This window comes from Centruroides vittatus, unplaced genomic scaffold (genome assembly GCF_030686945.1).
Source record: "Centruroides vittatus isolate TY-2023 unplaced genomic scaffold, ASM3068694v2 contig_980, whole genome shotgun sequence".
Classification (NCBI taxonomy): Eukaryota; Metazoa; Arthropoda; class Arachnida; order Scorpiones; family Buthidae; genus Centruroides; species Centruroides vittatus.
In genome coordinates this window covers 1243873-1270172 of record NW_027122652.1, presented here as the reverse complement: position 1 = coordinate 1270172, position 26300 = coordinate 1243873, and the positions used below count along the sequence as shown (strand labels likewise).

General features: G+C 31.9%; 2 protein-coding genes across 5 annotated transcripts in view; one reads left to right on the top strand and one right to left on the bottom strand.

The window, feature by feature from the left end:
• LOC136985887 (serine/threonine-protein phosphatase 1 regulatory subunit 10-like) overlaps positions 1 to 26300 on the top strand; it is a 660716-nt gene that overhangs the window by 161327 nt on the left and 473089 nt on the right. For 3 of the 4 annotated variants that reach the window (XM_067283268.1, XM_067283267.1, XM_067283269.1), the window contains exons 13-18: positions 3520 to 3650; positions 5880 to 5955; positions 6041 to 6178; positions 6472 to 6541; positions 11197 to 11454; positions 11583 to 12277. In XM_067283268.1, coding sequence (XP_067139369.1) covers positions 3520 to 3650; positions 5880 to 5955; positions 6041 to 6178; positions 6472 to 6541; positions 11197 to 11454; positions 11583 to 11704 — 795 coding nt within the window. In that variant the 3' untranslated portion in view covers positions 11705 to 12277. Of the gene's footprint in view, positions 1 to 3519; positions 3651 to 5879; positions 5956 to 6040; positions 6179 to 6471; positions 6542 to 11196; positions 11455 to 11582; positions 12278 to 26300 lie in introns of those variants that run through there. The other variant, XR_010882402.1, reaches the window with a different exon arrangement.
• The window catches only part of LOC136985873 (SERPINE1 mRNA-binding protein 1-like), a gene marked incomplete at its 3' end in the record, with an annotated part of 48539 nt that continues 43945 nt past the window's right edge, over positions 21707 to 26300 (bottom strand). The window contains exon 7 of the mRNA XM_067283246.1: positions 21707 to 21853. Coding sequence (XP_067139347.1) covers positions 21707 to 21853 — 147 coding nt within the window. The remainder of the gene's footprint in view (positions 21854 to 26300) is intronic.

Sequence of the window (26300 nt, the reverse complement as noted above, 5' to 3'; positions counted from 1 at the left end):
TTTTGCACACCTCTGTATACTGGCTATTATAGATAACAGGTTTTGATTACAGTGGAACCTCGCTTAACAAGCATCTCACGTAATGAGCAAATCAAATTTTTAAAAATGACTCGCTTAACAAGCAAAACGAGTTTTGCATAACGAGTGACAAGGAGAGGGAATTCCTGGATTGTGCGCATGCTCCATCATGCTATTATCTGTGAATTTTTTTTTGTTTTCTGCAAATTGAATTTGCATTCCAGGTTGGTTCATCAACTTTTCTTCTAGCACAGAATGATGATTCACGCTCCTTAACAATGTATATTGTATACTTTTCTTTGAATAAACATTATACGTAAAATACCATATTTATTCACGTATAAGACAATCTCGCATATAGGATGAGATGTGAAACACATTTTGATCTTTGAGAACCTTACTTGTAATGTGACTTTAAACGAATTATGCTTGTTAAGTGAGGTTTTACTGTATATGATTAGAGGATTATCTACTATACTACACTATACTATTTTCGAGGAGAATTTTTTAAAACTGAATATATTTACATTGACTACAACTTTCAAAAAGGAATCAACTTTATTAATTTAACATTACCTCAAAATCAGTAATGATAGAGAAGAATATTTATCTTGTTATTTTGAGAAGTTTTTTAAACTTTGCCTTTTTAAAATATAACCTTTTTAACTTGTAAATCATATAATTTTTAATCTCGTAAATCATATAATTGAATAAATAATTTAAATATGACAGTACTTCATAGTTAATTTAATAACTAATTGTAAAATTATGTTTTGCAAAATGAACTTTTTATTTTACAGAGATTCATATGTATAAACATATATACTACTGTTACTACTGTGATCAAAAAGTATCAGGAATGGTTCATTTTGTTTGCAAAAAAAATGCTCGTTTTTTTATATACAGAATTTTTGTGCCAGTGATTTTTCAAAAGGTCGAATGTAATTGAGCAAAGAGCATTAAATTTTATTTTCACAACAGAATTTCTGCTACAGAAATATTGGAAATGTTGCAAAAAGCCTTTGGTTGTGATAGTCTATCAAAAACAGAGTTTTCAAGTGGTACAAGATATTCTCTCCCTTCCTTGAACATCTCGAATATGAACCTAGCTCTGATAAACTGTCCACTGAAACTGATGAATAACACATTGTTCAAGTCAGCAATTTGGTGCTTATTGATCATAATTTAACAATTAGAGATATTATTGAACTTTTTCCATTATCATTTGGAATCTTGTCAAGCAATTTTAAAAGACTGCATCACTTCTCAAGTCACACTGAGAATGTTGAATTTTTTCCAAAAACATGTTCAAGAGGCCATGTTCTTAAATGCATCATGGGTGATGAAACATGGATCTATGCTTTTGACACCAAAACAATTCAACAATCAAATGAATGGCACTCAAAATGAAGCAAGACTGAAAAGACCATGTTCAAAGTCAGTCAAAAATCAAAGTCATATTGACTGTTTTCTTTGATTTTGATGATTATGTGAATCACAAATTCCTTTCAACTGGCCAAACTCTCAACAAAGAATATTATTTGAGCATTTTGAATCATCTGTGTAAAGAAATTTCTAGAAAATCCTATTTGTGATGAGAAAACTCATAAATTTTGCACATGATAATGCACTTGCTCACAAAGCTCTTGCTCATCAATTTTAGGCCAAAATTTCAACAAATACAGTTCCCCAGACTTCATATTCTCCTGATATGATACCATGTAACATTTTCCTGTTTCCTAGACTAAAATTTCCACTTTATGGCAACTGTTTTGAGTCAATTGCATGCACTAAATACCAGGACTTAAGAGACACTCTCCAGGGAACTTGCCTGTACGAAGGACTAAACTGGCCACCCGGGAAGCACCAGCTTCTTAACAACAAAAGAATCTTTAGGGCCTTGACCCGATTCATAACTGAGACCAAGGCGCTCATACCTACTTTGAACTCTCCTGAGCAATAGGACTCCTGGCATTGGCCATTTGTTGTGGAATTCTGCTGGTTTTTTTTCTTTTTTCTCTTTCCTCCCTGCATGTAAGCTACATGTTACTTCTGTGAAGTTCATCGACCAGCATGTACATATTGTATACCTTCTTTTTGTAATTCTACTCATGTTTATGATATTCGGGCTACCCTTAGAACTCTCTTCTCTGTAAGGAACAAGTGGTTCCAATTCTCATCTATATCCGAAAGTACCGGAATGTGTGTTTACCTCCGTAATTTTAGGCCAAATGGCCAGCAATGGAAAGCAATCATTACAATTTCGTTATCGGGAAAGTCTTCCTAATTATTACTGTACATTTTATTGGAAAAGCTTTCCATCACTGTATACTGTTTTTCTAATGATTATCTTAAGCCAAGGGTTGGCAGTTTGTCATGTGAGAAGAGCCAAATTGACATGGAAACAGGATAACAAAGGTACCAGAAAGCCGCATCGAGGCTTAAATGCTTGACCGATCACCAATCAACTGTGTTGAAAGATGCCCCCTAGTGAGCGTTACAGGCATTCCGTGACAATAATAAATTCCTATTACAAATATACTGAATTATTTATATTGTTATCGGCTATTGACCAAATGAATAATAATAATTTATACTGTTAATATAAATAATAATTTATAATGTTAATTTAAATGTGTGAAATATGACACACAACAGGGGCACCTCTAGTGGCCTTTTTGGCATAATGTTACATGGACAGGCATCGGACAGACGCGCATTCAATGGGTTATATATATAGATATGCTTCAAATGCTACCACTCGCATGCGATTCATATTGATCAACGCGAGTGTCGTCATGTGCGGACGGGCTAAAGAGTGGTAGAGAGTATGCCGTACGAGTCAAAGTTTGTTCAGCGGCTCTCTCATAAACTGGAGTTATAAGGCTGCTTGAGATGAGGTGAAATTGGAGTTTATGTCCGAAGAGCTGTAAACGTCTATGCAAAGAGCTGCACTTTCCGACCCTTGTCTTAAGCGATACAAATGCCCATGGGGTCCCGTGGGGCCCCACAGTTGCTCTTATTCTTCACACTTTCCTTACTTCCTCTTCCACCTAACTTCTCCCTTCCATTTCTTTAGGGCAAAAGTCTGACATAAAGGTCAGACAGCCCTCTACCTTCATTAAGTAAAGTAAGTAAAGTAAAGTCAATTGATGCCATAAAAGAAAATTCATGGAGTCCTGAATGACTTTGAAGCATGTTTTGAGGATTGGAAAAAATGTTGGCATAAGTGCTTTGCAGTGGGAGAGGATTATTTTGAAGGGGACGAAATAAATTTTGATGAATAAATTGAAATCTTCCATTTTATTGAACCGTTCCTAAACCTTTTTGATCACAGGAGTAAAATTATTACTAAATTAAATTTTAGAAAATATATTTAAAAATAAATAATAATATTATTATACATATTATAATTACTATTAAGTGATTTGTATAAGACATTTTTAAAATTACTTACAGAGCTGGGAGATTATGTATATAACTGAATTTTGTTTTTTGTAGTGGGCAGAACTTATACCCATTGATTTACCTGCTACACAAACTGTTGAGAGGGGATATAACAGCAGGGAAAAAGACATTCAAATGGTCCATCAACAATCTACATTACAAGATATTTATTTCTCTAGAGATATGTAAGTTACATCTGTTGATTTCTTCACATTATTCTCAAGTTTATTAAATATATTATAAAACTACATTTTATTTTTAAATTTATCATTATTTTTTTAATAATACAGATCTGCAGATTTCAAAACTTTAAATACAAGAATTTATTTAAAAGATCAATATAATATACCACTGAAATATGATTAACATTAGAATTAGATCAAAATGTTTTAAAACTTAAAAAGAAGTTTAAAGTTATTGCTGGTTACACTTAACATGAAAATAGAATTTAAAAAATACAGATAAATACAATTGACTATGTTTAAGATATTTTCAATTATCTACATCAGCAAAGTTGATTTTTTAAGTCATTTCTTAATTCTAGGGTATGATGAAAAGTAATTTGGTTTTTCTAGATATTTCATTTGAATTTTTCTTACATTCAGTTTTAATTCTGAACACTTAGTAAATCTAAAAAATCATTTTCTTTAGTTTCTCATTTCAAATTAATTTTTGTATTACAAAAATAAACAAAATTTACTGATTGAAATGTTGCTGGAACTCAATATTTGATGTTTATTTACCCATAATTACTGTATATCTTGGCAGATTAGACAATAGTTGAATCATAAAAAAAGGCCACAAAATCCAGGGTTGTCTTATTGGACAGATACAAAAAAAATTAGATTGAAATTTATATAAATTAAAATCATTATTAAAAAAAACGGACAAACTGTAATTATCTACTAGTAGAGAGTAGAGTATGTGCACAAAATAGACTAGCTCATATGCAGGGCCGGATTTACATAAGGGCATTTGGGGCCTGTGCCCAGGGCCCTCACAAAACTAAAAAAAAATTATGTTTAAACATAATTTTTTTTCTATTACCACGACAGCCTAGTGTAGCCTAATCATGAGGGCAACAGGCAGAGAAAACCAAACCCGGGAAAAAACCTATGAAACATCGGAAAATTTCGGGAAAAAATTTCACATAGGTATTTTTCGGTTAAATTAAAATAATTAGTTTTACACAATAAAATATATGTATGTTTACAATAACCTTATTTTTAAATGAAATTTACAACTTCCTAGTTCAAATCTAATTGAAAGTACAGTATTTTGTGTAAATTTTCTAAATCATCAAATTTGCCTACTCTTAAAGGAAGGGGGACCCCACTGAATTTGTGCCCAGGGCCCCTGGATTGGTAAATCCGGCCCTGCTCATATGACGTTTTTGTGAATAGTCAAGGTCATTACCCAAATGCCGAATCAGTGCGAATGTTTGCAACATTCTCAAGTAGTGTTTCTCATTTCCCAGTCTTTTGCTTGTCCTGGAATTCCGGGATAAAAGTGAACTATTTCCTGGAATCCCAGGATAGAATTAATTATTTTTAAGATATACAAAATATCTTGAAATCAAATGATATAATTATTTTTTATTTTTTAAAGTAATTTAATACATTCTGCAACCTCCAAAATCATATTAGTAATGCTGTGTATTTATTTGAAGCTAGTTAATGCAAATAACTGAATGACCACCTTCATGTTAAACAGAAACTAAGATGGTGTACTTGTCTGTGATGGAAAAAAATAAGGAAACAATGAACATAATTTCACTTCATCATTTAAAATATAAAAAAAAAAGATGTAAAGAATTTTTCAAAATATTAAAATATTTTGGCATGAAACAGAACTTTTAACAGAGGAATATAAGGAATTTTAAAAAATAGTTTTTTGACTTTTGTAATTAGCATTATCATCATTAATAATATATTATTTCATATGAACTATTTTAATAATACATATTTTATTTAAATGCTATATTTATATTAAAAATCATAATTTAAATGATTTTTGACTTTTGTACAATTATTGTAGTCTGATAAATTTGTTTAGTTTTAAATGGGTTGAGTATTCAATTGCTTGAGGCCTTTTTAAAGTAAAAGAAGTCAGGATGAAATTTCTAACATCTTTTTAATATATTTTAGTAATTCTAACTAATATGATTTATTTAATATTTTTAAAATACGGTTATAACAGATATTAGTTAAACATATATACTATATACTCGTATTTTTATTTACATTAGCCAGATGTCATTTTAATACAAAATTCATAAACATTTATATATTAGATGCTCTATGGACTGCATTTTATCTTTTAAAATTAATAATTTTATTTATGAATTATTAGTGATGAAATTGAAGTAAAATTTGTTGAAAATTATTTATAAAAATTACATTTTATGTTTGCAGGTTACCAGATTCTCCTCATGAACCAGAGCAAGAAATTGTTAATCCACAGGAACCTAAAACAATTCCTTTAGAAGATGTAAGACTGATTTTTACTTTGTTTTTCATTTGAATTAATGATAAAATTTAACAATTAAAATGAATAATTGTTGTTATGTTTTTAGGATAATAATCCAGGTAATATAATGGACTACTCAATGTCAGAATTACCACCTCCCAAGATGGATATTCCTCCAGTCTTATCAAATTTAATGATGTCTATAAGCAATCAAGATAGGCATCCACAAATACAAATGGAACAGGTATATATTATATTACATAATGAAAAATCATAACTTAAATGATTTTTGGACACCCTGTATATACTTCTTGTGAAGTTTATCAGTCCAGTGGCTAGAAATATCATTTGGGCACAGGTCTTAATATAATATTGCAAAATCCTGATAATATATCTCAATAGGAAACAGAAGTTTCATGAAATATAACTAATTCATAGTATAAATATTTAAAACTGAGTTGATATGTTGTATTTTAATGTTTTAAACAACATATCATTCAATACCTTATAAAATAAAGAAATTATTTTTCATTTCAGACAATAGAGCAAATAATTCAGTCAAGTGGTTTTCCCAATCATCATTCTCACACACCACCTGGATCTGCAGGTATGATAAATTTCTTTAAAAGATTCATCATCATCTAGAATTATTTTCTCAAATCATTTATTTTTAAAATACTTGCAATATAGCTTTAATTGCTTTTTATGACATATGATATAAAATAAATAAAAATTACATTCTATATAAATTACAAGCTACACATATTATAATAATTAAAATCAACCAGTTATGAAATATTTAAAATTTACTTTGCCACACTTATTTTCATTAGAAAATCAAACTTGATTCTGATGTTTAATTTAAATTACATTTAAAATAAATCTAAGTTTCAGGACTAAGTAACATGTATCAATTAGTGGTATCAACTAGATTTTACATAAATCAAGTTTTAAATTGTATCTAATTTGTAACTGATGACATACATCTAATTTCCAAACTAAATACAGTAGAGCATCGATTATCCGAACATTGGTTAACCGAAAGCGTTCCAGTCGGACTGTGTGGGGAGGTGTAGTTCTGAATCAAACATTTTTGATACTAGATTAACTTCTAAAGTATAATTTTTTTGTTTTTATATTTATTTTATTTGTACAAAATAAAGAAATAATTTTTAATGATACAATAGCCACGATTATTATTATAAAAATTTTCGTCAGGCTTAACGTCAATGAAAATTCAACACAAAGCAATATGCAACGGAGAAAAATTTCAACATGGGATATACTAATGTATGAATAATGTATTTTTTCATACATAATCGATTTTCCGAACGACCCCGGTCCACAATTGATTCGGATAATTGATGCTTTACTGTATGTTAACATTAAATTAACTTATAAACAATAATTATTATTGATTCAAATTAAAATTTTAAAGCAAGTAACTAGAAAGGGAAGGCAATGAAATATCTATGCGACACTTGTAAATTCATGTTTAAAATAAAAGTTTATGCTAAATTAAACTCAATTGTAAACAGCACTTCAAAATAGGAACCAATTTTAAGATATTGAATTTATATGCTGTAGTTCAAATATATTCATATGAGTGAGTGATGTAATAATTATGCTGCAGCCTAAGTCTTTTTCTTATGGCTATTCTGGGAATTTACAAGAAAATTTTTTAAAATGAAAATAAAATTCTAATGTCTAAAATTCTTCAAATGAAAAGCTAGTTTTAGGCATATAAGACTTCTACTTTGCATTCTAATGATATAGAACTAAGTATCTATATTTTGAAAAAACACAAAAAGGCTGTTCATAGATAGTAATAGATTTCTAAACCCAGTCAAACCCAGTTTCAGATTATTAGTGTGTGATGAGTAATTTTTTAGAGAGTGGATAAACATAAAATACACAAAATAGACTTTATGACTATTCTTAAGAAATGGGTTATTAATTATGGTTCTCATTTTTGAATAATAATCATTGTCATCTATATATATAATCGAGACGAATTGATAATAATAATAATAATAACATCCCAGTACTCACATATTCTTTTGGAGTTATACATTGGACTCACACTGATCTTGAGCAACTCCAAAGGAAAACAAGAACAACACTTACTAAGCATAAACAACATCATCCTAAATCTGCCACAGAAAGATTAACCCTTCCATGTAAAGATGGCGGACGTGGCCTGATTGACATAGTTAACCTTCACTACAAACAAATACAGTCACTGCGAGAGTTTTTCTACAAAAAACAAGAAACATCACAATTACATAAAGCAGTAACTCTAGCAGACTCAAATAACACACCATTAAACTTACACTCACATCATATGGACACAACACAACATATAAAAAGCATAGACACCATTAAGCAATCGTGGGCTCGAAAGGCACTCCATGGCAGGCATCCTTATGATCTGGCCCAGGATTTTGTTGATAAAACTGCGTCAAACAGCTGGTTAGCTCGGGGATGCCTCTTTGGGGAGACGGAAGGATTCATGATTGCCATACAGGATCAGGTCATAAATACTAAAAACTACAGAAAACACATACTCAAAGATGCAACACTCACAAATGACACATGCAGAAAATGTCACGTCATGCCAGAAACTATACAACACATCACCTCTGGTTGCAAGCTCTTGGCACAGACAGATTATTTACACAGACATAATCAAGTAGCAAATATAATACACCAAGAGCTTGCAAAGAAACACAAATTAGCAGACATCCACGAACCATACTACAAATACATTCCACAGACAGTATTGGAAAACAACACGCACAAAATGTACTAAGACAGAGCCATAATCACAGATAAAACAATATACCACAACAAACCAGACATCACACTCATTGACAAACACAATAAAATCACATACATTATAGACATAGCCATTCCAAACACTCACAATATACAAAACGCATGCACTGAAAAAATTAGCAAGTACACAGAACTTGCCCAGGAAATAAGGCATCTGTGGAGAATGGATAGGGTGCTTATTGTACCTGTTGTTCTCTCCTCTACAGGTGTCATACCCCACACACTACACAAAAGCCTGGGCACATTACAATTGAGTAGAAACGCATACATCACACTACAGAAGGCCACTATATTGAATACATGTCATATTGTGAGAAAATTCCTGAATACAGCCATACACACTGATACACTTCATTAATTTCTGTTTTGGTTACTATACCTTGATTTTGGTCCGGCATAGTACACAGCCACCGGTGTTAACCGAGTATATCTCACTTAACCCAACATAATAATAATAATAATAATCAGCGCAGAGCCCAAACGGTTAGGAGTTGAAAGTTGAAATTTGGTACGCAGCTAGGGTACGTCACAAGAACGCACACTAAGAAGGGATTTTTCGAAATTCCTCCCCACGGGGGAGAGGGACAGGATTAAGTCTTAACACTTCCATTGTTGATGGAAGTGTTAAGTAACAATGGAAGTGTGAAGCAACAATGGAAGTATGAAGTAATAATGGAAGTGTCAACAATGGAAGTGTTAAGAGCCCAAACGGTTAAGAGTATAAAGTTGAAATTTGGTACATAGTTACGGTACGTCACAAAAACGCACACTAAGAAGGGATTTTTTGAAATTTCTCCCCACGGGGAGAGGGACAGGATTAAGGCTTAACACTTCCATCAACAATGGAAGTGTTAAGTATCAATAGAAGTGTTAAGTAACAATGGAGAACAAGAGAAGGCGATGTGCAAGATTTACGGGTGCTGGAGGAAAAAAAAAAAGTAATATGTTAGAACATATTCGATTTTCAAATTTAAACAGATTAATTCGGTTTTTCTCGACTTTTCTTCTTTAGAACATTCGATGAAAATCGAAGGATATAATCAGAACACGTCGTGAAAATCGAACAATATTACAATATTCGATTTTCAAATTCGACCTTTTATTAAAAATATTTAGTTTGTTGATGAAATTACTCTTTTTCTTCTGTGACTATAACGTAATAATCTTAATCTTCGCTATCATTACTTTTGCCCGAGCAACGCCGGGCCTATCTGCTAGTCTCTGTATAATTCTTTACATCTTATTAAGTAAATTAAAAATGAATAACTAATTATTTTTCTTGTATTATTAAACATTAAAAATTATTCTTATTGATAGTTAATCTAATTTTTTAAAATTTTAATACATTAAGTTTTATTATTTTCATAGATCTGTTTCAATTGTGCGATGATTTCTGGTTATATCTGTGTATAAAAATATTTTATATTCCATTAAAATGTTATACTTCTAAAGTTGAAGTTTTATATGCTTCAGAAATATTTCAGGATTTATGGGTGGGCTGAAAAATTCCAATATTTTTTGGGGATGGCCCTTCCTAGATCTGTCAGCTGCCCCATTATGGACATGGTCTATTCTACAATGGGCTTGATAAAAAGGCTTTGTAGTGTTCACAGGGCAGAAAGAGTTAAGAAAAATTCATTATTTGGAAGTAGTAGTAGTTTGAATCATTCAGTAATAATTAGCTGTCTCTGGTGTTAAATATTATTAAATATTGAAATCATAATTATTAAAGATATTTATGATTTTCAGACATTGGTTTTACAATTTAAAAAATCCTATTTACTTATTGAGAAATTTGCTCAAATTACTTTAAACATAAATTGTAATACTACCATATATTTCCACAGATAAGGCGATAGTTGAATCATAAAAAAAGGCCTTAAAATCTGGGGTCGTCTTATAGGACAGATATATAAATTTCAATCTAATTTTTTTGTAAATTAAAACCATTATAAAAAAAGCAGACAAAGTGTAATTATTTACTAGTACAGAGTAGAGTATGTGCACAAAATAGAATAGCTCATACGACGTTTTTGTGAATAGTCAAGGTTGTTACCCGAATTAGTGCAAATGTTTGTAACAATAGCCAGGCAGAAAATAAAATTTGTTCATTTGAAAAATTACGAATAGGACATAATTACGTATACACTATACAGTATTATTATCCAGATGATGATCGCTGATCTAAACTAAATTCGTAGGCCATTGATAGTTTGGGGGTCGTCTTATAGGATGGATAAATGCTAAAATTATAAAACTTTGACAAAAATTTATACCTCGTCTTATCTGTGGAAATATATGGTAATTGTGATTATCTTGCATAGAATTTAGTTTTAAATTGAATTTTCAATAATTATTGTTACTTTAACATTCAAGGTCATTATTTATCAGCAGTTTATTTATTCTTTTCTTTTTTTGTCACAGTACCTCCCAGTTTCAATCCTCTTCCAACAAATCATTATGTCAGTGAAAATGAAATGCCAGATTGGGATCCTGGCATGATGCCTCCTGATCAATATGGGGACCAGTTTTATGGAAGTCATCCTGGAAATATGCCTGGAATGATGGGTATGCCTCTGCCACCACGAGGAGTCAGACCCAGGATGATGCCTCCCCCTCCAGTCAGAGTTCCAATGCCCGACATTCCTCCACCTCCACGTGGAAGAGGTCCTCGGCCCATGGGTGAGTTTAATATATATTCTATTTTTATGTCATAAGCATGCATATATCAAATTTATTTTGAATATATTCAACATTTTTACTTAAATTTTCTTTAAAAAGAAATATTTAATAATGTTATTGTTATTTAGGGCCTCCACCTCGAATGAGAGGACCGCCCCGAGTTCCGTGTAAACATTTCATGGCAAGTGGATGCAGATATGGCAGCAATTGCTTATTCCTTCACCCTGGTGTTAATGGTCCACCCTTATAGTATCATATGAAGACAACTAACAAAGCAACTGTGATATTTTCAAAAGACATTAAATGGATTTTAATTTCATAAGAAGTTATGTGCCACAGGAAAAGCATCGTGCTCAAAATCCATCGTTGTTAATTAAAATTACATTAATGGCACATTGCTTCTGAAGATGTATTATAATTGTTCTGTTGCTCATTTGACATCATGAATCATATACTATTTCTATTGTAAAAAGCATAGAAGTCACAATGATAGAAAAATTTTAGTTGAGAAAAATATCATACATTTATTTTTATTTGCATTTAAAAAAATGCAATTTACTTATTTGGTTCTCCAACCAATTACAAGGAAAACAGTATTTAAGATAAATATGCTACATTTTTCAAACCTTCAGTTTTCTGTATTTTGTAGAAAATTTTAAATCAATTGAGAAATAGATAAACTCTGTACATACATCCCTTGAGCAGTCTATTTTTATTGAAAATTATGCAAAATTTTTGAAGGGTAAATTGTAATTTCATATGTACATAATTTTTCATCATTATGAAATGTCCTTAGTGTATAAAATAATTTTTTCAAATGAAATTTTGTACCATAAGTGTTTTCATTTTGTATATTTATCATAGTTTTAATACAATTATTTACTGTTCAGATTTATTATTTTCTCTAAACTTACAGCCAAATCATTTCTATAATACAAAATTTAATGAGTTTCTATAGATCTGTACAGGTAACCCCCATATAACACTGCACTTCTATAGCACGGATTCACTCTAACACAGTTCGGGAATTAGGTAAAACACTTGTATAGTACAACATGAAATGTAATAAAAACTGTTACTAGTTGATAATGCTCATGCTGAGATCATCATATAGGATGAATATTCCTCTGGTAAAATATTTACTTAAATAATAAATAAGTATTTTACCCATGAAAAAAATCTACTATATAAAGCTGAAAAACCGGATTCTATCACTGAATCCCAAAAATGGCCACTAGGGGCACCCCTGGCTACTATTTAAATTAACAATATAAATTATTTTATATTTTTACAGTATAATATTCAGTATATTATTATTTTTATTCGTAATTTTGTATGCCCCGATGCCTGCCTGCATCCGGCATTTCGACTTGTGAATAATAAATCCGATTTAAAGAAGGATTTAACAGCATGTTTTTTTAATTTTTGGAACCTAACCCCCCTTTTCGCACTAGTTCTTTGTTTGGTATAACACAGCAATTTTTTGGAACATAACTCCCGTGTTATACAGGGGTTACCTGTATTATAAACACTGATTCTAACGATAAAGATTATTTTGTGTAAACAATATGCCACAAACTGAATTTTTATAATATTAATTAAACAAGTGGCATCTTTGTCCAGCATACTAATTTTACTACATACTGTTTTTAAAGTAATTTGTGGATATACAAAGGTGTCAATTGCTTAACAATGAGAATTATCTTGCCATTGTGAATGATTTAGATTCAGGCATTGCTATATGATTTACTACTTACACCAATCAGAGCTTTATTCTTCACTTCTGAATCATATTGTTTAAAATTGCTGCAGATAAAATTCATTCAAAACAAATAGAAAATTAGATGATAATCACGAGAATACAACCATTCTGTTAAACAGTCACACATAAGGGCAAGATAAGTCTGTTGTAACATTGGAATCTGTTTTAATTAGCTCTCTCATAATACGGAGTAGAGAATCAATTTATCATCAACTTTCAGTTTCTTCCAACAATTAGTTTTTAGAAAATTAAAAATGCCAAAGCCCCTTTCAACCTGTTTTATTAGAGAAATAATTATAACACGTTGTATTATTAATTTTATACTTTCAAAAATATTTTTTATTCTGGCCAAACTATGCTGCTCGGACCTAGACCTAAATGATAAATGCAGCCTCTTAGTGCCTTCAGAGTAAAAAGAAAAAATTGACAAAAGATAGAGGTTTTGAAAAAAATTATTTTATGGTACTTTATATATACACTACCAAAATATGTATGATAGCTTATAGACATTTATTCAATGTTCGTTTTTGGAAACAAATGGTTACTTTAGTTGATATAGAGACTAATATGTACAGTACAGTACATGATAGAATGTAGATATAAGAAGGAAATGACTATTATTGATGACGGAAAATTCTATACTTAGTCATTTGTTTTTAAGCCACGGAATTGCATCACAGGATGTTTAAGAATACAAATTATTGGTAACCCTCGTATAACACGGTAGTTACGTTCCGAAAAAGTGCTATGTTATGCAAAACATGGTGTTACGTTCCAAAACAAAAGTATACTCTTCTTTTTCGTTACCGAGACGTATGTTTAATAAAGCAATCAATAATTTATTTTCAATCTGTAATTAATTATAAATAATAATTAATTTCAATCACAATTAATTAAAAGTACTGTTTTGCGCACAATTAATTTTAGTTAAACGAGGGTGCGCCGTTTAGAAAAATCGTTATAACAAGTTTTAATTTACATAAATTTGAGCTTTTATTATGGGTAACGTTTTAAATAAAAAATCATTCGTTCCGATGCAATTTTTTGCTTACAAGAATAAATTTAAAGGTGAACTAGCTCTATGAGGAACCTCCGTGAATTTTTACCCATAAACCCGAAGTTTCGTCGGTACCTCCCTCAATGACAGAGCTCCACTCAATTTACTATTGAATTTTTTTAATTTTGGCGCGAAATTCATATTTGAAAATGATATTAAATAATTTAAAACAATAGTTTTCTAAGTAGGTTAAAGCGGAGAAGCAACTTAAAAATTTCTAAAAATCCAAGATGAAATATATTTAAAAAGATTGAAGACTAAATACAGTATAAATAACGTTGATGTCTACACATCCTTAAAACTACACGAAGATCATAAACACGCAGTGGTGATATTCAGCGGGTTCGCACAGGTTCGCCCGAACCCGTTAAAATTTTCAGTTTTCCGAACCTTGTTAAACACGCGGAACATTTCTCAGTGGTTTTGTTTTTTTTTTTTTTTTTTTTTTAATATATTAAAATATACGTATTATACTCTGTAATACTACTAAACTAGAGCCTTATACCCCGTTCGCACCGAGCATTTCAATCTAGATTGTGAGCGAGGTCGGGGACTATGTCTTGGTGCGATCTCTCTCGACCGAAACGAGGTTTAATCGCGATCGATTCAAGAAAGTTCTTGAAACTAGATCCAGTCATAAGAGAGATCCCACAATCTCACGCGCGCGAGATAATACAAGATGGCTGTGGAACACGTGTCGGGCTATGGACAGCGAAATAAAAAGGATATTGTATTTCGAGAGACGATGACATCTGTCTATTATCAGCAGTGCCATTCGGGGTGAAAAATTTCTCTGCCTAAAGAAAAATCGACAGCAGTAATATACTATTGTTACCTGTTCTTCGCCCAGGGCTCGTTACGTTCCAAATACGCCTCTGATTATTAGATATATCGCAAGAAAAGGTATTGTATTTATTTCTAGCCAAAACTTCCATTTCGTTTGTCGGTAATTGTCAGGGAAAAATTTTCTGCTAGCGAACCCTTTGTTAAATATTCCGAATATCACTACTGTAAACACGAGTAGAGTCGACTTTTCTTTTGGGACTTACCTGCTTATGAATATGTAAATTGATTTTTTAAAATATATTTCATCCTGGATTTTTAAAAATCTTCAAGAATCAGTGCCGGAGGGACTGCAGTTTTCGGCGCAGCAATATCGATGATTTCCGGTACTTATCGGAATTTCGGTTTAGCACAGTTGTAGCCAGTAATCTATCATTCGCCGATTACTTTTGGGCCAATTTTCATCTTTGTTTGGCTGCGATTGAACAACACGCTTATCTCGCTGCAGCCTTTTAATTTCTTTCCTCAGGCCACAAAGGCCTTTATATTACCCATCAGATATGGACAATCCCGTTATATACAAGAAAATTTTATAGTTGTCTGGAGTCGTCACTGGGTAGCCAGAACAACAAGTGCAGTACGAAGACCAGTTTCTTATGCCTTCCGACTCCAGTAACCATATCTTTGGTCATAACCAACACAATAACCCACAATTACAAATAGTCAACTAATAAGGTTCACGAAGTGCCTCCATACAATAGACCAACTCTAATCTGGTCACTATGACTTTGCTTTTACGGTAACACATTTTTGAATGCCACCATAACCCACGGACTATGGACTACCCTTTTATAAAAAATAGCTGAATTTCGAATTGCGAGATGGGGCTACAAGAAGCAGATTGAGATATTTGTAGGACTCTAGGCTACCACTTTTGGGCCACTAAAAATAATTTGGACTACATTTCGAGAATTTTACTTTATATATAACTTATCTGGTAACCCGTGAAATTCTCACCGAACACTGTCTGTTTGCCTGCAGTTCATTTATATTAGTAATTAACGAAAATGGCGTAGCCGTATACAGTTTGCTTAACAAATTACATCGGTTACGTGGCATTTGGCATATACAAGGATTTCAAAGACGCATGTCACGTAATAAAAAAGCACGTTGCTCCACTCCTTCGCCGTGTTTGTGGTCTAGCTTCCGCTTGCATAGCTTGCACGTAGTTTGTTATTTGACAAGTTGGCAGCTGTTTTTTCAATTTGAACTTAATAGAACTGCAGTATTTTTATATCGTGGGCAAAGTTAAAAAAGTTACTTTTATGGCAGATTATTCTCGCAGTTTGACGAGACAACATCGTACTTTATATGAAGAGAAAGTTTTATATGTCAGGGTGTCGATCCGTACGAAGCCAGCATCTTCGTTATGGATCAAGAGTCGTGGCCTAAAGTAGAATTTGGTGACATCAAACTGGTTTTGACGACAAATTACTACACTCTTTCACAAATGAAAGCTTACAAATCTTTAGAGGCCCATAACTATCTTACAAATGGCTGTGTTTCTCCCAATCATATGCTCTATCATAAGGCTCCTGATACGCAGTTGGGTTGTAACCATTCTCAACCCCATGTATGACGTTGGCACTAGGGTTTCTCATTTCCTCGTCCTTTGCTTGCCCCGGGATTTCGAAAAAAATGACCTGTTTCCCGGGATATAAAATAAATCTCGAAATCGAATATAATTATTTCTCATTTTTTAAGTAATTTAATACGTCCTGCAACCTCCGTAATAATAATAATAATAATGCTGTGTTAAATATACATTAAAAATTGCCATTGACTTACGTAGAAATTTCACAAATAGAGCAAATTTATTACAATTTGTTGGAAAAACCGCTTAAAACAAAATACGCCTTTGAATTGAGTTGAAAATTTAAAGAAAAAAAAGAACTTTTATCAAACTTCTTAGAAGGTAATTTTCGTTTTTTAAATAAAACATTATAAAAATTTACAATGATATTTTATATTTTAAGATACCCTTTCCGATTCAATTGATGTTGCTGGCATCGTCTTTAATGCATTTGAGAGAAGACAGATGTTACGTGTTTTTAGCCTAGAAGATTTCTAGTTCGTTTTCGAGATGCATTGCAGTACTTCTTTTGCCTTCTCGTATTCTCGATTTGTCTACCTCGGCGCTTTAATAGCGGCATCGAGCTTATGGCCCGTTAATTCGGCAGTTGGTTTGTCTTTAAGAATTGGGTTTACGAAGAAAAACTTCATACTTGCATACTTCGTACTCGTTCGTATCCTTGACCAATTTGCACAACCTGCCATAATTCAGTTATTAAAGCTACTGGGCATGGTTGAAATTAAGACAACATCGGCGCAATTATTCGATATATTACAGGTATTACAAGTAAAGAATTTTCAGCCCTGTCACAAATAGGCTACATATTGATTATTGACATTCTGTGAGATGCACGACGAGCAAAAATTTAAAAAACTAATAATCAGGATTAAAATTAATAAATATAAATGTATTTGACACTTTATGAGTTAATGTTGAGGACATTTTGCAAATACAAAGTATAATTAACGCAGAATAAGAAAAAAGTGAACTTTTAGCGCAAGAGCCATGTAGGCTAAGCTGTGCCATTCATAAAATGAGGAAGGTTTTTTTGGGGGGTAAAAAAACTTTTTCAATAATATATTATCATTATAATATGTTATATATAAATAATAAATAAAAATTTGTCAGTTACAACTTGAAGATTACTATGTAATGATTATTTATTACTAATGTTATTTTTTACATCTTAAAGGAATGTTAATGTTGCTCACCAAAATAACCTAACTTAGCTACAGTAGAGCGTTGTCATCCGAATCAATTGGGGACTGGGGTTGTTCGGATAACCGATTATGTACTGTACGAAAAAATATATGAACCTATCCCATGTTAAAATTTTTCTCCGTTGCGTGTCGCTTCGCGTTGAATTTTCGTCGATGTTAAGTCTCAAGATCCTAGAATATTCTAGGACCTTGGTTAAGCCTAACGTAAATTTTTTAATGGCATCATGTTCTTTTTAATGTCCGATATTGTGGCATTTTCAACTCCATGTTTCCGAGCTAAGCTTAATCTATTAGCACATTTCAACTTATCTATTATTTTAAGTTTATCGGAAACACCGAGAACAACGCGTTTAGGTTTAGTCGCCATTGTGAACGGTACAACTACAGCACGACAGGTATAAAATTCACAAATCCAAAATTAATGTCCCTAGATGGAAACAGATTTCGATTCAGCACGACACATAGTCCTCAGAAAAACACCACACAAAAGTACCAGGGCTGCCGGCTAAAGCACACACAACAAAAAACATATTGGAGTAGCCCAAGACATAGCCAAAGAGTGCAGCGCCACAGCACTAGCAGAAATTTAAATTTCCGACTGGAACGCTTTCGGATAAACGACGCTCTACTGTATTTGTAAATAAACAAAAATTACTGGTTTATATCTTAAAAAATACACTCTTTTATTTATGTAAATTTGACTGGAAGGACAATTGGTTCAAAATTCATTTCTATTTCTTCATCCGCTAAGTGATTTGCTTAACGTTTTAATATTAACTCTACTGTATATATTTATTGCAAGCAGAGACTAAGAAAACAAACCGAAAGGTGAAAAATAAAGGTAGATCACAGTCATTATCTATTCAAACTAAAATCTGCGGTTGTTAAAATTATTTAACTTTATTTCTTCGGTATTAATTAACATAAGGATTTGTGCAACCGGCTTGTACACACTTTATGATACTCATGCGTAAGTTTAGATAATCATTTATTGATAAGTAGCAATCTAATTTATTGCTTACCTGAAATGAAATGTATCTGACAAACTCTTGTATTGATATTCACTTTCTTATTGAAATTTTTCCGGTTAATTCTAGAGAGCCATGCAAATTACAATCGTGGTGAAAGCTCCTCGATGACAAATGCCGGAAATTTTAAAAAATGACGTAACTTTGTTCTTGAGTGAACTAGCATTACACCCAATTACTACAATTCACCATTGTGATATTCGCGACGAATAAATAACACAAAACTCCAGCTAAAGCGCGCGTAAACACAAATAAAACGTAAACAAACCATAAAGATGGCGCCGGACAATTGCGCATGCTCGTGATGTCATTTGAAACTTCTCTATTGTACGAAAATATGTAAATCTCGGATAATTCCAAGTCGCGATTATTTTGTCCTTTAATTTTCGAAGTTAGGATGATTTTTTTTATGTTGTTAATACAAAATAACTTATTTATTGATAAAAGCTAAGTAGAAATCTATATACTGTACCAAATCTTTCAAAGAAGCTGATTCTAAAAATAATTCTATTTATCTGTATTCCATGGTTTAGAATGTCATACTACAAATGTAAAACATGTCTTATTTTCGGTTTCTTTCGCTTATAATAAATGCTTTTGGAGACATTACAGTCTGTATACACATTCATTAAAATATATACACTGTAACCTCCGAGTAGCGGACACCGTTGGGACAGAGAAGTTTGTCCGCTATTTAGAGGTACTGTAAAGCCGGCAGCCATATTGTATTTGAACTTTGTCATTATGAAGAATACGACGGATTACGAAAAATCAAATTTGCGTTAGGAATTTGAAAATACCGAAAAGTATACGTAGAATATACACGATAATATAATATACTGTATATATTTTTTAATCTTTTCAGCTGCAAAAACTACATTTTAATTGAATTCTAAATAGAAAAGATTGCATAGGATATTTTAATTAAAAGGAACATAAAAAGAGACTTGTCTGCTATGTAGTTATCCGCGTAGTGGAGTTTTTCTAACATTTTTTGCTTTTTTCCCAATAAATTTAATATTAAAATTACTTTAGCTGTTCAGATCATAAATTCGAGAAAACTTCCTACACTGTAAAGTGGTCGGCAAATCACTTTCGTAACACGATCTTTGAACTTTCAACAAATAAACGCCATTGTCTTAACCTTAAAACTGTTTCTTTTTCATTACCACTGTACTGCGGTTCTCATCGAATGAATGATAACTTTGGTGATGATTGACAAATTAACCAGATTAGTCTTCTCTAACACACACAATATTGTTCGGCTTTTTACAACCTGCCCACTTATTCCTATTTTTAGCCAGTCTTTATTTGACACCTACGGTCAAAATTCCTCCTCTAAAAGATTATTTGGTCCGATTTAGTATTTAATTAAAGTATTTCGCACACAATTAATTCTTTTAGAATACTGAAGGCGGGACTTTTGTGTTTTCGTAAGGTAGGTGACAGACGACGGCGTCCTTTATAGATGAATATAATATATGTCTTATTTGAAGTGTCTGAGATTGTAAAAATGTCCGTTAAGTAGAGGTGTCCGCTATTCAAGAGTATCCTTTAATTAAGGTTTCATTGTATTTGACATTTTCAATATTGTTTCCATCATTAGTAACCCACATTTCAATACGCTGAAAAATTGACAAATACACATTCATTTATGAATGTGTATTTGTCAATTTTAGATGATTAATATCACAATTTTTACTGAACAAACCCCTCTCCTTTAGCATGTGTGTGAAAAAGTAATGAAGGGAATGAGGATCAGGAAAACATTAAAAATGTCTATTAAAAAATAAATATATTTGTTTGTGTAGCGCAAACTTTACCTACCCTGTATTTTATGAAATTGTTCTATCCATAAAACATGTATCAAATTAGTACTTTGTAAAATATTAAAAAATAACTCAAATTTTAAGAAATAAACTTTCCTAGTTAATTTACTTACTTTCCAAATAATTTTTTGAAGCTAAATATCTTTTCTTTAGTTAAAATAGACTGTAGTAAGTTTTAAAACTTATAACTTTATATTAAAATTTAAAAACTAAGTCCCATCTGCAATTTCTGTCAACATGATCTATAACAGGAAATTGGCCAACACCCCCAAGGAAGTGAAATTAAACGAAATTATATAATCTAAAGAAATTATAGAAACAAATAAAACTGGATTAGAACAAATACTTTATCCTGTAATCCAAGCACCAGTATTAAGTTCTTCAAACAAATTTTTGAAATTTTTTTTTCAGTTTTCTACAATATTCATAAAGTAGGGGTTTGTTAAAAAAGAAAAATTCAGATTGACTGTTTTTTTAAAAAATAATCTAAAATGACTTAATAGAAATTAAATTAACAACAACTCAAAATTCACAAATTAGGCACAGAGCCATTGGGTTTTATTAAACATCATTTTGTAACATGGTACATACCGAGACATTCAGTATAAACAACCATGTATTCCAAAATCACCCTTTAAACAAAATAAATGATGGGAAAACTGTACCAAAGTTTATCTCCAGACTGTCGATTATTTCCATATTTTTAGCCACACATTCTCTCTGCTTTATAACCCCCATTGACAAACTTACAAAATTATGATTTTTTTCAAGCAGTGCATAAAAATTACATGACCAAATAAGACAAAAATTAACAAAACGTGGCCATATTGATACGACGGCCCGGAATCTTGCCTCTGGCGTAAAAATGTCTAGGCTGTGACTAAAGATGGAAAGTCGTTCCAGTCGTCGACTTTAGGAACGGATTGTTCGGGAGGAACGGCAACGTCACTCTCGCCGCCGAGAGATAGCGCACGTAGCCGGATCCTCTGGCCTTGCCACGACCTCTTGCTCGCCGTGAGTCGGCAAAGTTGATCTTGATGTCCACGACCTGTTTCTGACGCCCTCTTTTGACAAATTCGTCATCATCCTAGAAAAGGAATACCGATTATATTCTATATATAATCTAATTTGTAAATCTCAATAATTCTATTTTTGACATAGACAAGAAAAGCAAATGTAGACACACTCATTCAAGTGACTGTAAAATATTTTCAAATACATTCATGGCTTGAATTTCTCATGTTTACCATATTTTACAGCAGGGAAGACATGCTACCTCTTCAGCACAAAGTATATATAATAATAATAAAAAAAGAAAACATTCAATGTATTAAGGCACCCCACACCTTTGGCAGAATATGACAAATAGACAGTAACAGGTGTAAGTGTCAAGAAAAGATTACTGCTAACTTTTTACAAGAAAGATAACTGAAGAATTGAATGTATATGACAAATGAACGCTAATCCTTTCATATGTTATCTAACTTTAATATTTACAATAATTCTTTTAGTAATAATAATAATAATTTTATTAATTTTAATAATTTAAAGTTTTAAATTAAATATCATTTTTATTCAAGTATTGGACTAGGAAGATGCTACCCCTAACCTACTGAAGGCTATTTGGGAAACTCATTAGCCTATGAGTTTCCCAAATAGCTATTGTAACTTGGCACACGTAATATGCAGGGCAATTTTATGACCCATTTTGGACAAAAGTTATCTTATATGTTGTAAAACACAATATAAAAAAGGTAACAGTTACCTCAATTATTCATAAAGATTTTGTAATAGCAGAAATCTAATCTGAATTTTTTCATTCTGATACAAAAGAATTATTTTTTTGCATAATTTTTTCTTTGTATTCATTACTACAAGTTTTATTTTATCCTTCATAGATTCTAGTCAAAAATCCTGATTTACTTATCATAAAAAACAATGGTCATGGATGAGTACTGGACTGTGAATTTATATCCAGTTAAAATTTTCCCCAAACTATTCTATTTACATGTATTTATTCCTTGATGTCTCCCTCCTCCAATATTTTTCATTTAGAAGATTTTGAAGCTAAATATTTATGGTTATAGAAAAAGCTTTCTAATACATATATGAATAACTCAAAGCCCAATAATTATATTAAAGCTAGATAAATATTTACAGAATTAAATTAAGCTACATTACTGCTACTAATTATCATTAAATACTGGGTAATTTGGCACTAGAGGTATCCATTAGGTTATGTAGCCCAATTTAATCTGGTAATCATTTGACTTTAATATAATTACTGGGCTCTGAGATGTTTGTATATTATATATATACACCATGCTAGGGTAAAAGCAATTGCAGGCCGAGTGCCATAGTAGGTAATTATAAGTCATAGGTAGTGAGTTGTCCCCAGTCAGTGCTGTGAGTAACTAGTGTGATTATATATCTAAGGCAACCCAAAAGCAGATAAAGCAATATCTGGGTTGCTTACTAAAACCAAGAAATAAGTGCATACCATACCATTTTCAGTTATTATGCAAAAGTTATTAAGCAATAAAGCAGAATTAAGGAATTTTGTCAAGGTTGCCATGTTTTCTTTTTGCAGTCCAGTCCAACTCCAACATCTTCTCTCTCTGTACCTACCTTATTGCCAACTATAGCAACTTGCCAGCAAGATGGCAAGTTTCTTGAGAGCTGTATCAGCGTACTGGCATTCACATCCAAATAAGCCAAAAATAAGTTTTCTCATTTTTTATATCCACATGAAAATACTGTATAATATACAAATGTTGTTTTCCATATTTCAGTTCTTATTTATACTTTTCAAATTTATAAATATTTTTTCTATTAAGTTTACATTACTTTCATGTGCCCACTTGTTGGTATCATTTTTACATATTAAAAACTTCATCTTCATACCTTATGAGGATTTAATCATTTCCTTTCAGAAAAATCGCAGTGTTTTTTTGTATTTAAGTTGCTGACTGGAATCAAAAGTTGCTACATTTAAAAAAGTCATCTTTTTGCTACCAAAATTTTAAAAGGTTACCCTTTTTGCTGCTTAATTGAGCAAATAAAAAAAATACCAAATTATCCAAAGTAAAAATTTAAAAATGACCAAATATTTTATTTAACAAAAACAGTAAATTTCTATTTAACATTAACTCTCATCTCTCCAGGATCTGGTAACTTAGTTATATCCAATATATTGTTGTAGAAATTTGAATAAATCAAGTTGCTAATTAAGTGTATTTCATTGTATCTTAAGATATTGCGCAAGGATACCAGTTACAGCAGCTTTTTGATTACCGTATTTTACAAACTATAAGACGCACCTTAATTTTTAAGCAATTTAAAAAAAAAAAATACCCATAAGACGCTACGGAGTATAAGACGCACCTGAATTTTGGATGCAATTTTTCAAAGAAAAAAGTCCGTCTTATAGTCCGTAAAATACGGTATGTGAATTACCTGATGAAGGGTTTGTAGTGGAAGATGGAAATTTGTGTTGTCAGAATTGCAATACTATGGTCAGTTACAAAAAGAAATTCACTCTGAGTACATATTGCAAGTGCAAAACATTGTAAGGTAGCAGCAAGCAAAGAACCTTGCTGTTTACTGCTTCCAGAAGTAATAAACCTTCAAGATGCAAGACATGGTTTCTGTATTGTTCTGCAGGAATACTGTTGCATATTTTCCATCATAAAGGGTTCCAAAAGTTAATGAAGTCTAATTTAAACAATTTCTGAATGAAAACTTTCCTAGTGAAAGCACATTGTACAAGATTCTCCCCAATGTCGGATACAAAGATTTAGATACTACTGCATAAATGTGTCGAGTGATGTGAAAACGGGGAAGTTGTCAATACTTTGGTTGTGTACCTTGAAACCTACAAACCACCCTGTCTAATGCAACTGCAGATTGTAGAGAAGTGCAACAGTGATATCATTGTCAAAAAAGTGTTTGCATCTCTTAAACTTTTCAATGTTGAGTTTGACAATTTTGTTGGGTCTTTTGACAGATAACATTCTGTATATGAATGCTACTGCCTTGAAACTTTTGCCAATGTGCACAACATTGTTCCACATGACTTGCTGGGCACAGTTCCACATTTAGTCACTGAAGAAGGGCACACTAAGAACAGCATCTTGAACATTTTATCTGAAGAATGATGCAGCTCTAGTAAAGGTGGCAAACAGAAGACATTCGTTGGAGATAGCTCTATCTGCCAAGAACCACTCTTTGGCATTTCCACCTGTACTAATTAATACTTGATGGAGAGCTTGGCAAGTAGGTCCTGTACTACCATAAGAGGTGGGATGCTTTAGTGACATAGATTAGAGAAAAATCAGACTATGAGAGAAGCTGCAAGCTAAGCTGAAGCCTTATGCAACTTGATCAAGAAACTGGAGTCATAGCATGTATCCAAATCCAGTGTTGTAAAGTGATATTTGGAGAATTCTTGGAGGCATTTGGAAACTTGGTACCACGTGGTACCAACAGTTTCTGAATACCTCCAAGATTTGGGTTTGAACCTCCAACTTTATCTAGATGGCAAATATCCAGCATGGCAGTTCTGGAAAGAGCTTGAAGTCCTAGATCCAAATCATAACCAAGCAATGGACAGTATAACTTCTCAATTATGCAGATTCTCCAAGAAAGAGTACTGAAGGAAGAGATAACATATTGCAAAGCTTTGATCAACAATGAAAACAGAGCAGTGCACAATATAATAAATTTCTGGAAGCACTCTACCAGGGAAATGCTGATTTTGAGTCAGTTGGCATTAAAAGCTTTGTCAGTTCATGCTAGCAGTGCAGATTTGAAGGAGAGTTTTTCTACTCTGAACTATCTTCTCATGCTGAAGAGATCATCATTTACCAAGGAAAATTTGGACATTCATATTTGTCTAATGTTCAATTCAGCTGATCTATTGGATTTGGACAAAGATATACAATAATAGTAGTATTGAGAATCAGCAAAAAAATGCAAAAAAAATTTGTGCGCTGAATGCAAATGTAGTTAATAAAATATTAAATTAGGTAGAATAAAGCAGAAAATTTTTCATAAAGCATAATATAGCAAAATTTATCTTTTAAACCAGATTGTGGTTGCCTTAGTTATATCTAAATTAAATATGTCTGGAAGAAAATGATCAGATGGAGGCCTGGGTAGTATAATTGGCAACTCATTCACATAATAAGCAGAAGTTCAGGTTTAAGTCCTACATTAAACCAATTCTTTTCTTCCAGAATTTTCTAATTTATTTAATAACTATTACTTTTTAATCAAAGAAGACACAGTCTTCTTTGATTAAAAACATTTTTGAAACCCGCTTTATTTCATATCACGTGTTCCAGAACACCCTTTGACGACCAGACCTTTCCTTTGAGGCTACTAGGCCATCAGGTAAAATTTGTTCCTTTAAAAATAAAACAGAAAACACAAAAAACATCCAATTAAAATGGTAAAATTAAAAATTGGACTGGTAGGTCTTACAGACATCTTCAAGTTCTATCCTATCCAGTAGGGGACTTCCACACCTTTAT